This window comes from Propithecus coquereli, unplaced genomic scaffold, assembly GCF_000956105.1.
Source record: "Propithecus coquereli isolate 6110/MARCELLA unplaced genomic scaffold, Pcoq_1.0 Scaffold145, whole genome shotgun sequence".
NCBI classification, from domain to species: domain Eukaryota; kingdom Metazoa; phylum Chordata; class Mammalia; order Primates; family Indriidae; genus Propithecus; species Propithecus coquereli.
In genome coordinates, this window is record NW_012138858.1 from 246,370 (window position 1) to 265,698 (window position 19,329).

Below are 19,329 nucleotides of genomic sequence, written 5' to 3' on the forward strand. Positions count from 1 at the left end.
GTGCTTAGCATATTAAGGAAATTGGTTTATTACTGCACATGTTATGGATATTTTATGCAAATTTTTTACTATATTTTTGTTTTTCCTAGCTATTGCCATCATCTTTAGGTTATTTTTGAATAACTTCTTTTTGGTAGATATGTCAAAATATTATGATATTGGTTATCTAGCTTTTAATCTATAGCAGATTCGAGCAGAGTGGTAATAATAATAGCTATAGTTTGTCAGATGCTTATTTTCTATAATTTACTTTGCTAGGTACTTTGCATAAGTTATTAATATCTGTAATTCTCACTATACTCTGCATAGACGTTGTTCCCTTTGAAGGCAAAAAGGAAAAAAAAAGAAAGAAAACCTAATAAAAAAAATTTGAGGTTCAGATTGAGGCTCAGAGAGGTTAAAAACTTGCCCGAGATCACTCAGCTAGTAAATGACAAATACAGGATTTGAACACAGGTCTGACTCCAAAACTTGCGCTATTTCTGCTACACTGGGGGGGGGGACTTTGATGAAGGAGTGGATATAGTGTCAAGAAATGAGTAGCAGCAAGAGAAAAGGGAGGAAATGATAAAATGATAAGAACTCAAAACTTAAGTTTCTGGGTTTCTGTTAAAAGTTAGATTTGAGGTGTCCTGTAGAATTCTTACTCTAGGGGGCAAATACTTCCATAACCTTACATATTTCTCTTTCATGTTTCATAGATGATACTGATTCATTAAGAAAATGTTAAACAATATCCACTTTTCTCTGTGTAGGGAAGAAGGAAAGTTTGTAATTTTCTTTACAGTTTCCATCTTAAATGTTTAATGGGAAATGTATCTAATGATCTATAAGAATTTTGTACCACATGCTTTAAAATAGGTTATTTCATTTAACCCTAAAAACCATTCAGCTAATAGGTGATACTATTTCCATTTGTAGATGAATATTTAGGTTCAGAGATTAAGACTAAGGTCAGTGAGTAAGTGGTAAAGGTAGGATTTGAGCCAAGTTTGTCAACTCCAAAGTCCATGTCCTTTCCTTTCTATTATATTGTGTTATTAATATTAAAGCTTCTTAAAAAAATACTGGGGTATCTAAAATAATCATTTTGTATCGGGGCTGAACTTAGCGAAGTGAAGCCACTCATTACTTGGTGGTGATGGTAAATGAGAAGATTCTGTTTTTAGATAGCAAAGTAATTTAACACATTGACTGCCACACTAGAAAAAAATTCTTTTTCCTTGGGGCCACGGTGTTTTATTATGGAAATAGAATAAAAACTTTGAAAACAAAACAACCTTTTCTAATTTAATGAAAAATTTGTTATTATTTTCTGTGCATGACTTATATGCAACTTGAAAAATAGTTCTCACGGCTCCCAAGGTGAAGAGATGTGAGTTACATATACTTCACGAGGCCTCGGGTTCAAAACTAGCACGAGTTAAGTACGACTCACATGGCAGTTAATGTGTTAAACCAAAATTGTTACATTAAATTTGAATGTGACTATCAGAGGTTGAAAAGGCATGGAAATACTGAGAGATGGTATGAGTTAAAGTGATTTTATGAAAAAAAGCATTGAAAATTTGCCTTACAAGTTACATTTCCTCTTTGTTGTAATCAAGAAATACTCTTATTCTAAAGTAATAAAAAAGCTGCAGATACTGTTTTGGTACTTTTTTGATAATGTCAGAATTTTTTTTGAAAAAGTTAAATGTTTCTCCTAAAAGTGAAATATCTCAGATTATTTAAAGAGGTATAGAACTGATAAAGAAATGAAAGTGATATACCCAGCTAAATAGACCATTAAAAATGGTTAGGAAAATGTTAATTCAGACTGCTGGTTAACACTAATCTGTAGTTACTGTAAATCCTTAAATTGAAAGTCAGAAAGATAGATGAAGATGTTCAAGAATTCTGTAAGTAAATGACTTCACATAATTTTGGGAGAATGAAGTAAAAGAAATTTTGACTGTCATATCCTGTTGGAGGTTTTATAGCTCAAAAGCTAAGAATGGGAAATCAAAAAACATGAATTTTACCATCACTATTTTTTTTTTTTTTTGAGACAGAGTCTCACTGTGTTGCCTGGGCTAGAGTGCCATGGCGTCATCCTAGCTCACAGCAACCTCAAACTTCTGGGCTCAAGCAATCCTCTGCCTCAGCCTCCCGAGGAGCTGGGACTACAGGCATGCGCCACCATGCCCGGCTAGTTTTTTCTATGTATTTTTAGTTGTCCAATTAATTTCTTTCTATTTTTTAGTAGAGACGGGGTCTCGTTCTTGCTCAGGCTGGTTTTGAACTCCTGAGCTCAAACAATCCGCCCACCTCGGCCTCCCAGAGAGCTAGGATTACAGGCGTGAGCCACTGCGCCCGGCCACCATCACTATTTTTATCTTTACTGAAAGAGCAGATTCTTAATGTAGAAAATGAAAAATACAATTCCAGTGATTTTTCTGGAAAGAACATTAAGTAAAATAATATTGCAACTCATAGAGAGCTTTAAAACTAAATAATAAGGCATGTATAATAGGGATGCTTTTCTTTTCAAAGTACTCAGCATAACTGAAGGAAAAAAATCATAACTGAGATGTGTGGGAAGATACATTTTAGGACAGCAGGAGAAAATGTTCCAAGGTTTTATGAAATAATGTTCTATTGTGTCTCTTTCCTTCTGACCATTAAAAAACCACAAGCAAACTAAAATTACCTTGTTATGTTCAAAAAGTTAAAAATATTTGTTGCCATGGAGACAGTCCCAGTCTAGATTTCTTCCTGGCAGTTTAAAGACTTATGCAAACCCATGGGGAAATAACACTTCATATTTTCAGCACCACAGCTGACAAAATTTGTTCGTGTGAGATGAATAACATACCTTTCTTTGTCTTTGGTGTTCATGAACACATTGAAAGAGTTCTGTAAATAATAATTGAAAAAGTCTTGCTCATTCCCAGTTTTTATTTCAGGACTGAAACTTGTAGAAAACAAAAAGAATTTTGAGCCAACTAAAGAACTAGAATGTAGATTTTAATGTCTATCTTGGATACCTTGTATTTATATCCCTAATAATTATGGATTTATTTTTTTCAAGATATGTTCTTCTAAGGAGAAAAAAAAAGCAAGAGGGCTTTTAAAAATAGAAAGCAGCATTTACTGGTTTTGCAAAGCAATAAGAATTTTCTTATATTCTACCCAGCTTGGTTGCTAGAGGCATCATTGTACAGGGTTTTGAAATAAACCGAGTTCATTTTCCAGTTTTACTGTTTACTAGTTGTATAACCTTGAGTAGGTTGATTAATCTCTAACCCTCAGTTTTCATTGTGTGAAGTGGAGATAATGTATACAGAGTACCTAATACCGAGTAAATGTTCAGTAAATGGCATATAATAATATTAGTCTTTAATAATGAATTTTTGAGTTAAGTATGACTCCGACTTAAACTACCCAGATGTGTGTGTTTCCTTATTTCAGAGTTTTCCAGAAAAGATGAATGCATAAACTCTTTGAATTTTTTTTCCTCTAATAACAGTTTATTTTGATCTGCCAAGTTTTTACAACGAAACAAATCAGTCTGTTTGTCTTTACAGGAGATACATTACTCTAAGTAAAACCTTTGTTATAACTTGCATGGTGTTTTATTAATGTCACCTCTTTGACTTGAAAAGAAAGTTTAAATGAAAATGAGGCTTTTATTTTATGTGTTTAGAGTAAATATGAATGCATTTGTTCTTCAGGCATTTTAAATTATACCTGACATCCAGTACTGAACGCTTTTCACAAAATTTCAAAGTTGTGGTGGTGGATGGCAAAGATGAAAGCCAGTACACTGTAAAATGGCAGGACTTCTTCAGTGGACATGTGGTTGGTTAGTATGGAGCTTGTTTGTTTGCTCTTGGGCCTAGGGTGTTAGGTCTCCAAATTTAACTTGATTGCATGTTCTTTTTTCGGTGGGGTTGGGGGAAGGGGTGTCATAGAAGTGCTTTGCCTGTTTGGCAGCAGAAACATTCTAATAGAAGAAGTGAGTATTATTTAACATGTCATACTGGCTGGCTGTTTGATGATTAAAATTAATTTCCTCTCAAGTGATAATTTAACCTTCTCTTGTCTTCAGCAAGGATTGTAGGCTTCCTTTATGAGATTTTAAACAGGGAAGCTGGGAGATAAAATAATTTACTTTATGATCCTTTTATGTATTTATTTGAGAAAATATATCAAACAAGCAATTGTAGTTTACTTTTTGACCTTTTTCTGCAATAAGATAAAAGAAGTGGCATTAAATTCCTCAAATAGTATAGTTCAAAACCTGTAAATTCCAAGTCATGCTTTCTACCTTCTCTTAGTTCTTCCTTACCCAGAAGTAGATAAAGTTCTTCCAGAAGAAAATCCACAGTTTTGTTTGTTTTGGGAAAGGGATAGATTTCCAATGAGTAGACCTGAGGCTACTTCTGAGGAAAGGCAAGAATTATCTAGTTTCTTTCTGGGGTCTTTGTTTCTTGGTTGCAGAGCTGTCAAAGTACCTAGGTAAATTTCACTCTGATGAAAGATTTGGTTGATTTTTATTGAGAGTGTATAGTTTATTACTTTATGTGAATATTTGTTCATACTAAATTTTTTTTTTCTCTTAAGGTGAGCCTGACTCTAGGGTTCTAGCCCATATAGGAGATGATGATGTTACAATAAGAATCAACACAGATGGGACAGAATATAACATAGAGGTAAATCTACATGTGAATTTTTCTCAGTAGCTTATCTCTCTAATTTTTAAAAAGCTTCTCAGTTGTTTTAAGATGGCACAGGTGAAAAGTAATTATAATTATTTCTTTTCTCTTTGTATTTAAAGCTTTTTTTTTTAACCTGGAAAGTAGATTTTTGAAAGAAGGATAATTTTTACATCTCTAAGAAGCTGTCTATAAGTGTAAGACAGGGTGCTATAAATATTACACATTTTAATAACATCCAAACTACATGACCAGTAGTCTTTTGTCTATCATTGTGAGAAAGAAATCTGTGGCCTTGCAGTATGTTATAGTTTGTTAATGTTGAGGCTATCTAATGGCAATGTTTTGGGGAGTCTAGCTTATCAGAAAGACTCAGAAATTTAGTACACAGTAAAGGAGCTAATATTATAAATGTATTCATTCTAGAATAGACAAATCACTGGAGTGTCTTAAACTGGTTTGTTTTTCCAAATCAATTTATGTCTTAAAATACCTTTATTTTAAAAATACATGCTCATTGTAAAATTTAGAAAATATTAATAGATTATCTGTACTTGGACAGATAACTACTGTTGACATTTTGACAAACATCACTCCAAGTTTTTTTCTATATGCATATACACAAATAGGTATACTGACTATTATACATTATACAGACTGTTTTTTCCTGCAAAATTAGGACCGTACAATATATATAGCTTGTCTTCAGATATTTTTCATTTAATAATATAATTATGAACATCTTTCATGTTGATATAGATCTAAATTAGGGTTTTTGATAAAGCCTGCCTGTTGATCCATCGAAACATTATTCCATTTATTTAACCAATCCTCCATTGATACTCAATTGTTTTCTTGCTAATTTTTGAAATAAAATATGCTATAATGAACAACCTTGGACATACTTTTTGAGGCATGTATTAATATTTAGTTGGAATAGTGCGGGTGATAGGTAATAGTGAAGGTAGTTAAAAGAGGAAACTGTAGGAAGCTCTAGGCTGTGCCAGGGCTTCATATAAACTTCCACATCACAGCAGCTTAACACAACAAAGGTTTATTTCTCACTTCTTGAAGCTTGGTGTGGTCTTCCTCCACCTTGTGGCTTTGACTTTTGGACACATGTCCTCTGCAGCTGCCACAGAACGAAAATAGAGCTAGAGAATCACCCAGGATGTTGTTAAGGGCCAGGCTTGGAAGTGGCCTTCACTCACGTTGTAGATCACTTTGTCTCTGACCTACTACAGAGGAGGCTGGGAAAGATATCAATAGTTGTCTTTGGAGCTCAGAAAGAGAAAACAGCGTGGTAAACACAGCATTGTTTCTGCCACAGTGCATGTGTCTGCTTATTTCCTTAGACTAATCTATGAATTGTTAATTCAAAATGTGTGCATTTAGTATTCAAATTAAATTTACTTAGAGTCCTCATTTTTTCAAATATTTCCTTTTGGAGAATTAGGAATTCTGTTTCCATCAATACCTTCATTTCACTAAGTACAAAAGTGAGTATAATTAATACTTCACTGTTAGATGGTTACTTAAAAGTAAATTAATGACGTTCCTTTAGGGACTTTTGCAAGAGATTAATAAAAATAAATTTTTTATTAGACAGGGTCTCACTTTGTTGCTCAGGCTAGGGTGCAGTGGCACGATCATAGCTCACTACTACCTCAAACTCCTGGGCTCAAGTGATCCTCCCACGTAGCTGGGACTGCAGGCACATGCCACCACACCTGTCTAATGAAAAAAAAATTTTTTAGAGATGGGGTCTCATTATGTTTCGCAGGCTGGTCCCGAACTCCTGACCTCAAGTGATCTTCCCACCTCAGCCTCCTGAGTAGTAGTAATAATTTTTAGTTGAAAAAGTGGTTTATTACTTAGAATGGTGATTTTCATATTATTTATTGTATAATTCTTATTTGCACTTACCTTGATGTAAAAATCATTGTTCATCTGCATTAAAATCTTAGACATAAGTGGGCAGGAAAATGTATGTATTTTATTTCTAACATATCATCATAAAATATTTTAAACCATCCCTGATTTTACCTTACTGTTTATGTCAATAAGACTAGATTAAACTTGAATCATGAGATAATTTTTTCTCCCCAACTTTTTGTTTTGAAAATGTTCATATCTACAGAAAGCTTAAAAAAATACCCTGTAACCCTTAATCAACTGCTAATGTAATGTATGTCACATTCGTTTTTCTCTCTCTCACTTTTGTCCTGAATTATTTGAAAATCAGTTGCATACATGAAGACACTTCACACCTAAATACTTCAATGTGCATTTCCTAAGAATAAAGGCATTCTTTCACATAGCCGTAGTAAAAGTAACATACCTGAGGAAAAGTAAATAATTCTACAATATTGTCTAATAATCAGTCTGTAGTCAGAATCTCCAGTCATCCACAAAATCTCCTTCATAGGTTTTTTTGTTTGTTTTCTAATCCAGGATCCAGTTAAGGTTCCTGCCTTTTATTTAGTTATTCATCAGATGATGTTTTTTCCAGCAGCTTATTAGTAATGGTGATAATAGGGTTAGCTGTTATTATTAACAATTACCTTTCTTTTGAAATCTTAAGATATAACTAGATTATTATCTTACATAATCTTCAGGTTAGGTATTATCACTCCCTTACCTAATGAGAGAAGTTATGCTCAGGTTAAGTTCTTGTCCAAGGCACATAGTGAGGTTAGGTTGAGGTTTGAACTCAGGTTTCTCTGATCCCAAAGCCTGCTGTCTTTTTCTATGCTAGCCTGGCCATACTAGGAAACAATCAGTGTGAATTTAGAAATGTTTGACCCAAAAGAAAAAATTTTTCTCTTCTATTCATAGGCCAAATGAGCTTTACTAAATGTGGAAGATTCCTACAGCCCAGGAGTTGGGTTAGTTAATTTTTGAGGTCTCTGCTAGTCCTGAGATTCTATAACCATTATTTCTTAAATCTACCTCATACATGAATTACAAAAGAAGGGATGTATGTGTGTGTATTTAATAGCTTTATGGAGATATAATTCATACACTGTACTATTCACCCATTTAATGTATACAATTTTGTAGTTTTTATAAGAGTATTTTAATAGAATTATGCAAAGACCACCACAATTTTAGAACTTTTTATGACCCCAAAAAGAAACCCTGTACCCTTTAGCCATTCTTCTCCCTTTCCTCCCTAATTCTCACAACCACTAACCTGCTGTCCCTTAGATTTGCCTATTTTGGTCATTTTATATAAATGGAATCATATAATATGTGGTCTTTTGTGTGTCGCTTTTTTCACTTAGATTAATGTTTTCAAGGTTCATCCATGTTGTAGCATGTATCAGTACTTCATTTATTTTTATTGCTGAATACTATTACATTGTATGGATAGACCACATTTTGTTTATTCATTCTCAGTTGATGGACATTTGGGTTGTTTCTACTTTTTGGCTATTACTAACAATGCCACTGTGAACATTTGTGAATAAGTTTTCATTTGGGCATGTGTTTTCATTTCTCTTGGGTATACAGTAGGAGCAGAATTGCTGGGTTAAATGGTTTCTCTATTTTTGACCTTTGAAGACCTGCCAGACTGTTTTCTAAAGTGACTGCACCACTTTCCATTCTCAACAGCATCTATGAGGGTTCTGGATTTCTCCACATCCTTACCGGTTAAGAGAGGGTCTTTGATTATAACCATCCTAGAGAGTATGAAGTGGTGTCTCATTGTGGTTTTGATTTGCATTTCCCTGATAGAGAAATGTAAATATCTTTTTTTGTACGTTCTCCACACGCTGCCTGGTTCTGATGAGACCAGTGTTCTTATAGAGAAGAACTTCGTTTTGAAAAAACAGAAACATCCTTTTGACTTGGGGTAACCATTGGAGTATGTTAGTTATGATTTAGTCTGTCCTTGCAACATTATAAATGCAGATTTTTAAAAAAATTTTCTGAAACCAATAAGTTTCGGGTATATCGTTGCAAATTTTGAGTTTTCTTTCATAAAAATGTTTGTTCTTTGCGTAAAACCTAGCATGGCAAAAAGGTGTTAAACACCTGAATGTTAAGGAAACCATAATGAAAATGCCACGTGAATAGAAACCTTTTCTAACTGTTGCTTTATCACCGTCACCTATAACAGTGCTAGTATACAGTAGGCATTAGATATTTTTGTATGAATGAATGGAAAAGAATATACATTTTTCTATTCTGGATCCTCTTAAAGATTTTGTAACTTATGCAAAGTATGTAGTGCTTTCTTCATATACAGATAAAATTATCAGAGTGAATAGTCTGTGTATTTATTTACCAGTATGGAAACTCCATATGACAGAAATGATTTATTTTGGATAAAATGCTGGTCAATTTACTTAGAAATGAATGTTATCTAAGAAGTAGCAAAGAGTATTGGAAGAATTTAGTATTTAGGAATTCTTGTTTTTGCATCTTAGTCATATATATTTTCTATTTTAGCCACTTTGGAGATTTGTTAATGATACCAAAGACAAAAGAATGTTAGTGTATAAGTCTGAAGATATCAAGAATGTTTCACGTTTGGAGTCTCCAAAAGTGTGTGGTTATTTAAAAGTGGATAATGAAGAGTTGATTCCAAAAGGGCTATTAGACAGAGAGCCCCCTGAAGGTAAGACTTAAAACATGTTTCAAATAAAAAACAAACATATTCCAACTGTCTTCAGCAGGGGTGGCTGTTAATTGATAAAAAGTAACGTGATTATCAACTAATTTTAGTTAATTGGGCTTGAAAATACAGTTTTGTTCCAGAAACTCTAATTCTTTTGTCTGTAATGTAAGAGTTGAAAACACTAGCAATTAATGGGAACAGTAAAGATTGGACTTTAAAAAAGATTGCATGAAAGGGAAGTTGAATGATCTGAGGGAAAATATCCTTGCAGGTATTTAGAAGTGACAAAATAATACTGTTGAAAGACAGTCTTCAAGTTTATAAAAAATTAGTTGGTAGCAAGAGAGATCTATGAACTACAAGAAGGTCATCAGTCTTGGGACAGATCTATTTAAGGTCATTTATTTATTAAACAGTACTAGAGCTTACAATATTTAGGGTCATTTACAAAACATATATCCATCTTGGAGATGTTCTTATTTTTAAAAACCTTAGAAAATATTAGTAGCATTTTAATAACAAAGAATCTTAGGCCGGGCGTGGTGGCTTACGCCTGTAATCCTAGCACTCTGGGAGGCCGAGGAGGGAGGATTGCTTGAGCTCAGGAGTTCGAGACCAGCCTGAGCAAGAGTGAGACCCCGTCTCTACTAAAACAATAGAAAGAAATTACTTGGACAGCTAAAATATATAGAAAAAATTAGCTGGGCGTGGTGGCGCATGCCTGTAGTCCCAGCTACTTGGGAGGCTGAGGCAGGAGGAACACTTGAGCCCAGGAGTTTGAGGTTGCTGTGAGCTAGGCTGACGCCATGGCACTTAGCCCGTGCAACAGAGTGAGACTCTGTCTCAAAAAAAAAAAAAAAAAAAAAAAATCTTAAACAATTTGATTAGAGAGATGTTAATACAAACTAATTTTTAATGTGTGATCTTGACATTTGTACTGTTACTTTGGTTAATTCATAAACTTTTTCTAGAAGAAAATTACTGATGGTTTCCTAGCACAGATAATAGGTGATTGTTTTAATCTGTTAAGCACTTCTTAAAGTTTCCATATTTTAAAAATTAAGGAGGCACTTTTCCTTGGTTTTGAATTCTACAATTTTTATTTATTTATTTATTTATTTTTTTGAGAAAGTCGCCTAGGATAGAGTGCGGTGGGGTGTCATCTTAGCTCATTGCAACCTCATGCTCCTGGGCTCAAGTGATTCTTTTCCCTCAGCTTTCTGAGTAGCTGGGACTACAAGCATGCACCACCACACCCAGCTAATTTTTCTATTTTTTGTAGAGATGGGGGTTTCAGTTTTGCTCAGGTTGGTCTCGAACTCCTGGCCTCAAGCAATCCTCCTGCCTCAGCCTCTCAGAGTGCTAGGATCACAGGCGTGAGCCACCACGCCCAGCTGAATTCCACAAATTTAAAACCACAAATATACTTTTTACTTTTCTGTCTTCCTCTAAATTGTTTTTTTGTTAAGCTCAAATAATGTTTGTTTCAAAAATATACTAGATTTAAAGCGTTACTATAAAAAACTCCTTGTTTTGATGAATTTTGATTTAATAGTGCATACAAATTCATATTAGAGCTTGTTCATCGGGTGAAGAGAAGAGCTGATCCAAATCCCATGAAGAACACATGTAAATTATTGGTGGTAGCAGATCATCGCTTTTATAAATACATGGGCAGAGGGGAAGAGAGTACAACTACAAATTACTTAGTAAGTATTTGGTATTCCATAAAGGGACTGGACAAAAAACTCATGCGGGTGGGTAAATTCCATTTAAGAGGAGGCTGTGATAATTTGAAACTAGTGAAACCAGATCTGTTCCAGATGCTGTTATTTTCTTAGAATATTGAAGGCTATTCTCTGAGGTTTTTATATTACTATATGAAAATTATAGTTTCATGAAAACCTGTTTTACCTTTGAACTAATATTTTCTGCACATTAGAATTTTTATCCATATTAGGTTTGGGGAGAGGTTTTAACGTGGTCCTTCCTTCTTTATACAGGTGAGCTCTTTAAAATCATCACTGCTGTAATGGCAGTGAACTTGTTGATGTCACGTGTGGATGTATGCTCTAGAGTAAAAAAAAAATAAGTATTTGTATAAACCTGTGTGTACTTTTTTGCCTTTGTGTATATTTCAAAGAAGAAGGTCAGTTCATGTTAAAGAGCTCATCATTGGGCTTTGTGTGAAATATATGAGACTTTCATGGTCATAATTAAATCTAGGGCAGAGATACAAAGGAATGATTTAAGTAGTGTTGATACTGGATTTTTAAGCATTACTTATTATTTTAAAAGTCAAGGAAATCATTTTTCATTGACATTCTTTGCTAGTATGATCTCATTTGTCATGGTAAGTTGGCACTGACCAAAATGAGGGAATAAAAGAGAATGCATCTATTCATGAACCAAGAGCCTAGTTCAGTAAAGACATCTTTCTCATTGCCTTGCCTTTCCCATTCTCTCCATTTTATTCCTACCCTCCCTCACCCTTCTTTCCGTTCCCCTCCATGTCAAGTGAATTATTATGAGGATGATTGTAATTCTTGTTTCTAAGTAAGAAGGATTCTTTCTTGGAAAAAGCTGCTCTCTTGATCTGGGTTTTGTTTTAAGGGGCTCCTCTTATTTTACTTCTTTGTTCGTTACACTACAAATATCAATATCATCAGAGATCTAGTCTTAAAAATTGCATTTCTTACGGTTACTTATAAGCAAAGAGCAGTTTCTTAGACCTATAACTTGCTTCACAGTTCCTGGGACAAACCTTATGAACCCAGTTTTCAAACAGTAAAATATTCTCTTTGAGGAATAGATCAGTAATTAGCATTTTGTTGTTTCTCATGTAGTCCTTGGGGGTTATGCTGTCCCTCTTACCCCAGTCTTTCCAAATCAGAGAACCTAATGGGGATTGCTGAAATGAGCTTGCTCCTTCTGGCCCTCCTGTTACCCATTTGTCAGTGCTGAACTTTGCAGGGTGAGAGTGGAGGAATGAGGTTAGCAGTTGTCTGCACTGCCTTTTACCTATTTCTGGGGAAGGCATTTGAGGTACTTGCCAAGAAATAGAGTGAAGGTGGAATACTTAGAAGGGAATACAGTTGACTCTTAAACAACCCTGGGCTTGAGGGCGTTGACCCCTCTGTGTAGTCAAAAAACTGTATGTAACTTTTGACTCCCTCCAGAGCTTAAGTATTAATAGTCTACTATCTATTGGAAGCCCTGCCAATAACATGCCAGTTGATTAACACCTATTTTGTAATATGTTTTATAGACTGTATTCTTGGAATAAAGTAAGTTAGAGAGAAGCAAATGTTGTTAAGAAAATCATAAGGAAGAGAAAATATATTTACTATTCATTAGTGGAAGTGGATCGTTTTAAAAGTCTTCATCCTTCACGTTGAGTAGGCTGAGGAAGAGGAAGAAGAGGGAGGGGGTTGGTCTTGCTGTCTCAGGGTGGCAGAGGCAGAAGAAAATCCACATGTAAGTGGACTCATGCAGTTCAAACCCATGTTGTTCAAGGGTCACCTGTATTTTAGGTAAATTGATTGACTTTTAAATTTCATTTTTTATAGTCAACTGGGATGGTAGTTTTTAAAAAGGCTGTTATTTGTTATTTTGGTTCTATATGCTGTTGATTACCTGAAATTTGGGGTAAACTGTACTATTGTTTTATTCTGGTAACAACACTTTAAGTTTGAGGCTAAGGGCTAGGAATGATTTGTTAGAGATGTCAGTGATAAAGAGTAGTATTTTAATGCTAGTTTTTGTAATAGAAGAAACTTTTACAGTGACATTTTTTCTAAACAATTTTTATTTCTGTAGAGTGTATATTAAATTGCAAAGACTGGTAAAGAGCTATATAATGTCTTTTTTTGTACACACAGATAGAGCTCATTGACAGGGTCGATGACATCTATCGGAACACTTCCTGGGACAACGCGGGGTTCAAAGGCTATGGGATACAGATAGAGCAGGTACTCATCGACAGGGACCGCCCGCGTCACTCAGTGTGTGCGGGAAACGTTTTGCACTTGTAGTCAAAACCTGAAACCTTGTTCTTAACACTAATGATAAATATTCTCAAATGCCAACTTTTTTCTAATAAGTTGTGCAGTGTTTTTGATATTAATTTTATATTAAGAAGTTTGTTGTCCTTAGGCTCATTTTAGGCAGAAAGTGTTTTAATGCCACCTATGCTCTCTCGCTTCTCTGAATTTATGGCCCTTTCATTCCCTGAAGCGTTTTTCCCCCTCTAATTATGCTTTAAGTCTTTAGTTAGAATCCTAGTACATATTGTTGAATTCTTAGAAAATTTCCTCAAAAATACTGTACTTTTGCAAGGCATCTATATATACAGAACCATTAAGTCTTTTTTCCCTAAATACATCCATAATAGAGTATGTCCAGCAATGATATATTGATGTCATCTTAATTATGTCTCATGGTAAAAGTTGTTTCAAATTGCTAAGAATAATTAAAGATACTGCCTGACATTGGGTATTGCTTTGGACAGATAGACATTTTGATATGTAAATTATATAAATTATTTATTTTTTTCCAGGCTTTTTGTACTAAGCCATATTCTTACAGGTTCTGTATGTAGTATAGAATATAGAGGTTTTTTTTTTTAACCTTTGAAATCATGCACCATGCTTATAAATGTTAAACTTTAATAGTACCTGTATAAAACTAAGAGAATTATTTTTCCTTTCTTGTTCTCTTTTACTGTTTGCATTTTCTTTATTAAGTTATTATTGGATAGGTAATATATACACATGGTACAAAAACCAGTGAAAAGTAAGTCTCTGCAACCTTTGTCCATTGTCAAACCAGTTCCTTTCCCCAAAGACATTCACATCACTAGATTAAATGTCTTTCCAGACATGTTGTATGCATGTACAGTGTGTGTATGTGTATGTCTGTATCTGACACAATGGTGGTATGCTGAACTCTTTTGCACCTTGCTTTTTCATTTCACAGTATGGTGGAGATGATTCCATATTGATACAAATAAAGGTGCCTCACTTGTTTTAAGATTAGCTGCATCTTGTTCGAGTTTTAGGGGACTTGTAAATAAAGTTCCTTTTTGCTTTAGGAACTTGGAACCAGTTGAAGAACATAGTAATGTAAAAGATAAAAACATCAATTTCTTTACGTCTGATAAAAGATGGATTGGAGGATGTGGTTTAGATGTGCACTCATGATGGACTTCCAAGGGCACCCCAGAATTGCCCTTGACCACCCAATACCAGAACTACAGAGCCTGTGCCCCAGTCACCTTGCCACACAGTGGCAGAGGAGGTCGGGATGGGCCCTCTCAGCAGACAGACAGGAAGAGAGACATCCAGACACCACTGAGCTGAGGATGGCTTCCTTCTTTATCCCAAACTCACTAAGACTTTGTTACTTTTTTTTCTTCGTAGGAGGTTTAATATCATTTTGTCTGAAATGCATGCACAAAGAGAAACCCCTATTATAATCTTTTATTCTTGTGGTGCACAAAGTGATGTACCTTTTTTCATTCTTTTCCAAATTATTCACTGTAGTTGTAATAAATATTTTGGGCTCATGTAACCCAAGTTATCATTTTTTCCAAATATAGGGGATGTGAAAATTTAGGAGTACATTTATAACTTTATAAATAATTCATGAACATACATATTTTCCATACCATATGTTTCTCAGTTTGTTAAACATTGACTATTAGAGCTAAAAAAATTTATGAATTTCGGTTTTAAAACATTTTTTCTGGAATGATAGCCTTTTTTTGAATAAAATAATGCCGTATTCAGAGTCTTATTTTTTTTTTTTTAGAAGTGTTCTAAGTATATTATCTCTTTAAGTATAGATTCGCATTCTCAAGTCTCCACAAGAGGTAAAACCTGGTGAAAGGCACTATAATATGGCAAAAAGTTACCCAAATGAAGAAAAGGATGCTTGGGATGTGAAGATGTTGCTAGAGGTAAGTTGTGGAATCCTGGGTATGGTGCTGTTAACACCACTTTGTGATTTCTAATACATGGATTCTGTGCGTTAATGAAGGAGCATAGTATTATAGAAAAGATGATGGAAAACCAGGAGCAGTCCCCCCAACCCCCAGCCAATCCTATAGTGACCCCATCCCCTGTAGCAGGGCAGACAGCAAATAGCAAAAAAACTGTGAAAAAGAAAAATAATATAAAGCAATGCTTCCTAGTCTTTGAGAATCTAGTGAGGCGCAGTGGATCTTCTCTAGAAAATAACACGGATACCCAATGTATAGATTTTTTGCACACTGTCTTGTTAGTTTGGGTCTCTCTGAAGTTTAACAGTTTATCTCTTAGGGCAGTAATTATAAAACAGGCTAAGAACATGTATTGGAGAGTAGAAATATAGCTTGGAGATCTGAAAGGTCTCTAAAGGAATTTTAAATTTTTGTGTTTTTATTCTGGTATTGAATCTAAAGAGAGTTAACTTACCCATTCTGTGTTACATGGAATCCTGCATATAACAGGATACTGCCACTGATTCAAATGTCTTGAGTTTGTACTATTGTTTTGCTGTAAAATAACCTTCTATGAAGTGATAGTTTTTATCTTTTAGTGTGTTGATACTAGTTTCCGGTTGCTGCTCTAACAAATTACTGCAAATTTGACAGCTTAGAACAACACTTTATTTATCTTGTTTTTTCCATGGGTTAGTCCAGGCATAGGATTCTCTGTTCAGGGTCTCATGAGGCTGAAATCAGGTTTTAAAAGCTTGAATGGAATTAAAGGGTATTATCAACTCTTTATCCAAATTGAAAACCACAATGTGCAGTATCCATATAATACTATGACATACCTTACCTAATTTGATCTGCTTACCACCCTGAGAGCGGATCATCGAGATAGCACCATTAGTCTTAAAAAGAGGATCAGCAAGTATATTAGTCATCTTGACTGCCATAACAAAATACCACTGGCTGGGGGGCTTACACAATAGAAATTTATCACAGTTCTTGAGGCCAGAAGTGTAAGATCAAGGTGTTACAGGGTTTGTTTATTCAGATGCCTCTCTCGTTGGTATGTAGATGCTGTCTTTGCTTGTGTCTTCACGTTCACAAGGTCCTTCCCATGTATGTGTCTGTGTCCTGATCTCCTCATAAAGACACCGGCCACATTGGATTAGGCCCCACCCACATGATCTCATTTTACTTTGATTACCTCTTTAAGGGGCCTATTTCCAAATAGTCATGTTCTGAGGTACTCCTGGGGGTTAGGACTTCAACATATGAATTTTGGGGTGGCAAGTCCATAACAAAAAAGTTGAATGACTTGTCTGTGGTTAGTTATACAACTAGTAATGGCAGAGAAGTATTGAGCAGCTAGATCTTCTGACTCCTAGAACAGCTGAACGACTGCACCTCTCTGCTTTCCTGTGGGCCTCCAGGCAGCCCACGTAAGGGGAGGAACCAGAGGGGAGAATGTCATGTTTACAGATGCTCCTCTCCTGTTCTCTTCCCTAGAATTTTCCCAGAAACCTCACTCTATTACCATGGAATTATCAAAATCCCAGTGTAGCCATACTTCATTACTCATACAGGGCTTTCTGACCTCTCATTTTAAGCATTTTAAAATCAGAATTTGGCTAGCATGGTAGCGTGCACCTGTAGTCCCAGTTACTTCAGGCGCTTGAGGCAAAAGGATAGCTTGAGCCCCGGAGTTCGAGGCCCTCGTAGGCAACATGGTAAGCCCCTGTCTCAAAAAAAATAAAAATAAGTACAAATTTTTAAAATCGGAGTCTCTGGACTGTCATGGTAGAGGTTTTTAAGGTAATACATAATATATGAATTTTGGTTTTAAAACACTTTTTCTAGACTGATAATCTTTTTTGAACAGGTAATGCAGTATTCAGTCTCGTGACTTTTTTTCTGGAAATGTTCTAATTATTTTATCTCTTTAAGTGCAGATGCACATTCTCAAGTCTCCACAAGAGGTAAAACCTCTTAATTTCCTTTTAAATTAAGAAAAAAAACCCCACAAACCCACAGTGTTGATTTAAATGGATTTAAAATGTTTATTTTAGTAACATAAAATTAGATATATGTACTTTCCTATAAGTTTATAACTTTTATATATATATTATGAAACCAAAAAAAATTTTAAATGAAAATTCCTATAAAACCAATAGAAACGTTGAATCTGCTTTGCTCTGGAGTGCTGCGATCCCCTGGCAGAATTGGGGCATCTCCAGTGCTGGGCTGTATGTCTTCAGAGCAGTCCTCAGAGGAGCAGTGAGTGAGTTCTGAATAGCTGGAAAAAGCTCCCCAGCTCTTCCCTTTTTGCACCCTGCCAGATGATAGCATGTGCCTCTCCCCTGTGCAGATAGGTGAGAAAGCCAGGGAATGGGCAATGCACTGCACAGGGTTATGGTTGCTGGTGCAGAACTGCAGTCAGTCATAGTTTTCTTCTGCAATATTTAGTTGAAACATCTTTCAGTTTGATGTAATTGTTAATCTAATTAATAATGCTTTTTTTTTTTTTTTTTTAAAGCAATTTAGCTTTGATATAGCTGAGGAAGCATCTAAAGTCTGCCTGGCACATCTTTTCACATATCAAGATTTTGATATGGGAACTCTTGGACTAGCTTACGTTGGTTCTCCCAGAGCAAACAGTCATGGAGGTGTTTGTCCAAAGGGTAAGTTTTTCCATTTGTTGTGTGAATATGATGCTAGAATAGGAAGCTGATTGGATTATATTATAATTCTATATTTTATAAGCAATTTGTCTCTGTTTCCTTTTGCCTTTAGCTTATTATAGTCCAGTTGGGAAGAAAAATATCTATTTGAATAGTGGTTTGACCAGCACAAAGAATTACGGTAAAACCATCCTTACAAAGGTATGTTCTTTTATTTTTTAAAAGGATAGTTTGGAGTTCATTGTAGTAGAACCTCAGTCATTATATATTTATTTATGTGGGTATCTTCTTAAAAAGGTAATACATACTGTTTTTATTTCTGCCTAAATAAAATACATGTTTTTTTGGTGGGAAATACGAAAATTAAAGAAACGTATAAAGAAGAATATTAAAATGACCTGTCAGCCTTCTTTTGAGACGTAAGGATTTTGGTTTTCCTGGAGCCCTCCAACCTGCAGCTTCTCTCGAGGCTCCCTGTCTCCTAGTCCTGCCCCACAGCTGTCACTCTGAGGCATCCCGCACTCATTTCCGGGACCCCATGTCTTCTTCTTTCTTGATTTATACCATCATATTGGTGTAGTATATCCTCCAGGAACTTCCTAAGAAAAGATACATGAGGTGCATATTCTTGGGATTTTACACATCTGAAAATGTCTTTATTCCACTCTTAAACTTGACTGATAATTTTGTTGGGTCTATTCTCAGTTCTCAGTTGTCTTCTAGTGTTCATGTAGCTATTAAGGAGTCTGAAGTCATTCTGAGTCCTTATCCTTTGTGTGTCACCTGTTTTTTACTTTCTGGAATATCTTAGGATCTTGTTTTTGCCCAGATATATCTGTAAAAAATGTGTTTGGCTATAAATAACAGAAAATCAGTAAACAGTGGCTTACATTAGGGGTTTACTTGTCTTGGTCAACAAGAAGTTCAGGGATAGCATTCCTCAGGTGGTACACAGCTCTCAAGGGTCCAGTGTCTTCCTAACTTTCACTCAGTTATTCTAAGCACAAGGCCTTTGTCCTCATGCTCGTCACCTCATAGTTTCAAGATGGTTCTCTTCCTTTGTTGGAGAAAGGAGGAGAAAGACAACGTCTGCATGTCCGGATGCGCCACAGTTTATCCATTCACCAACTGAAGGAAACCTTGGTTGCTTCCAAGTTTTGGAAATTATGAATCAGCTGCTAGAAACAGTCTCATGCAGGTTTTTGTGTGGACCTCAGTTTTCAACTTGTTTGGGTAAATACCAAGGAGCATGATTACTGGATAGTGGGGTAAAGGTGTGTTTAGTCTTGTAAGAAACTGCCAGACTGTTTTCCAAAGTGGCTATAATATTTTGTATTCCCACAAGCA

At 35.2% G+C, this 19,329-nt stretch overlaps 1 protein-coding gene across 1 annotated transcript in view; it reads left to right on the forward strand.

Annotated features, from left to right (window-relative positions):
• ADAM17 (ADAM metallopeptidase domain 17) overlaps positions 1-19,329 on the forward strand; it is a 69,236-nt gene that overhangs the window by 12,723 nt on the left and 37,184 nt on the right. Inside the window, exons 3-10 of the mRNA XM_012639941.1 lie at positions 3,717-3,847; positions 4,609-4,697; positions 9,159-9,327; positions 10,903-11,036; positions 13,209-13,298; positions 15,173-15,286; positions 17,838-17,982; positions 18,095-18,183. Coding sequence (XP_012495395.1) covers positions 3,717-3,847; positions 4,609-4,697; positions 9,159-9,327; positions 10,903-11,036; positions 13,209-13,298; positions 15,173-15,286; positions 17,838-17,982; positions 18,095-18,183 — 961 coding nt within the window. The remainder of the gene's footprint in view (positions 1-3,716; positions 3,848-4,608; positions 4,698-9,158; positions 9,328-10,902; positions 11,037-13,208; positions 13,299-15,172; positions 15,287-17,837; positions 17,983-18,094; positions 18,184-19,329) is intronic.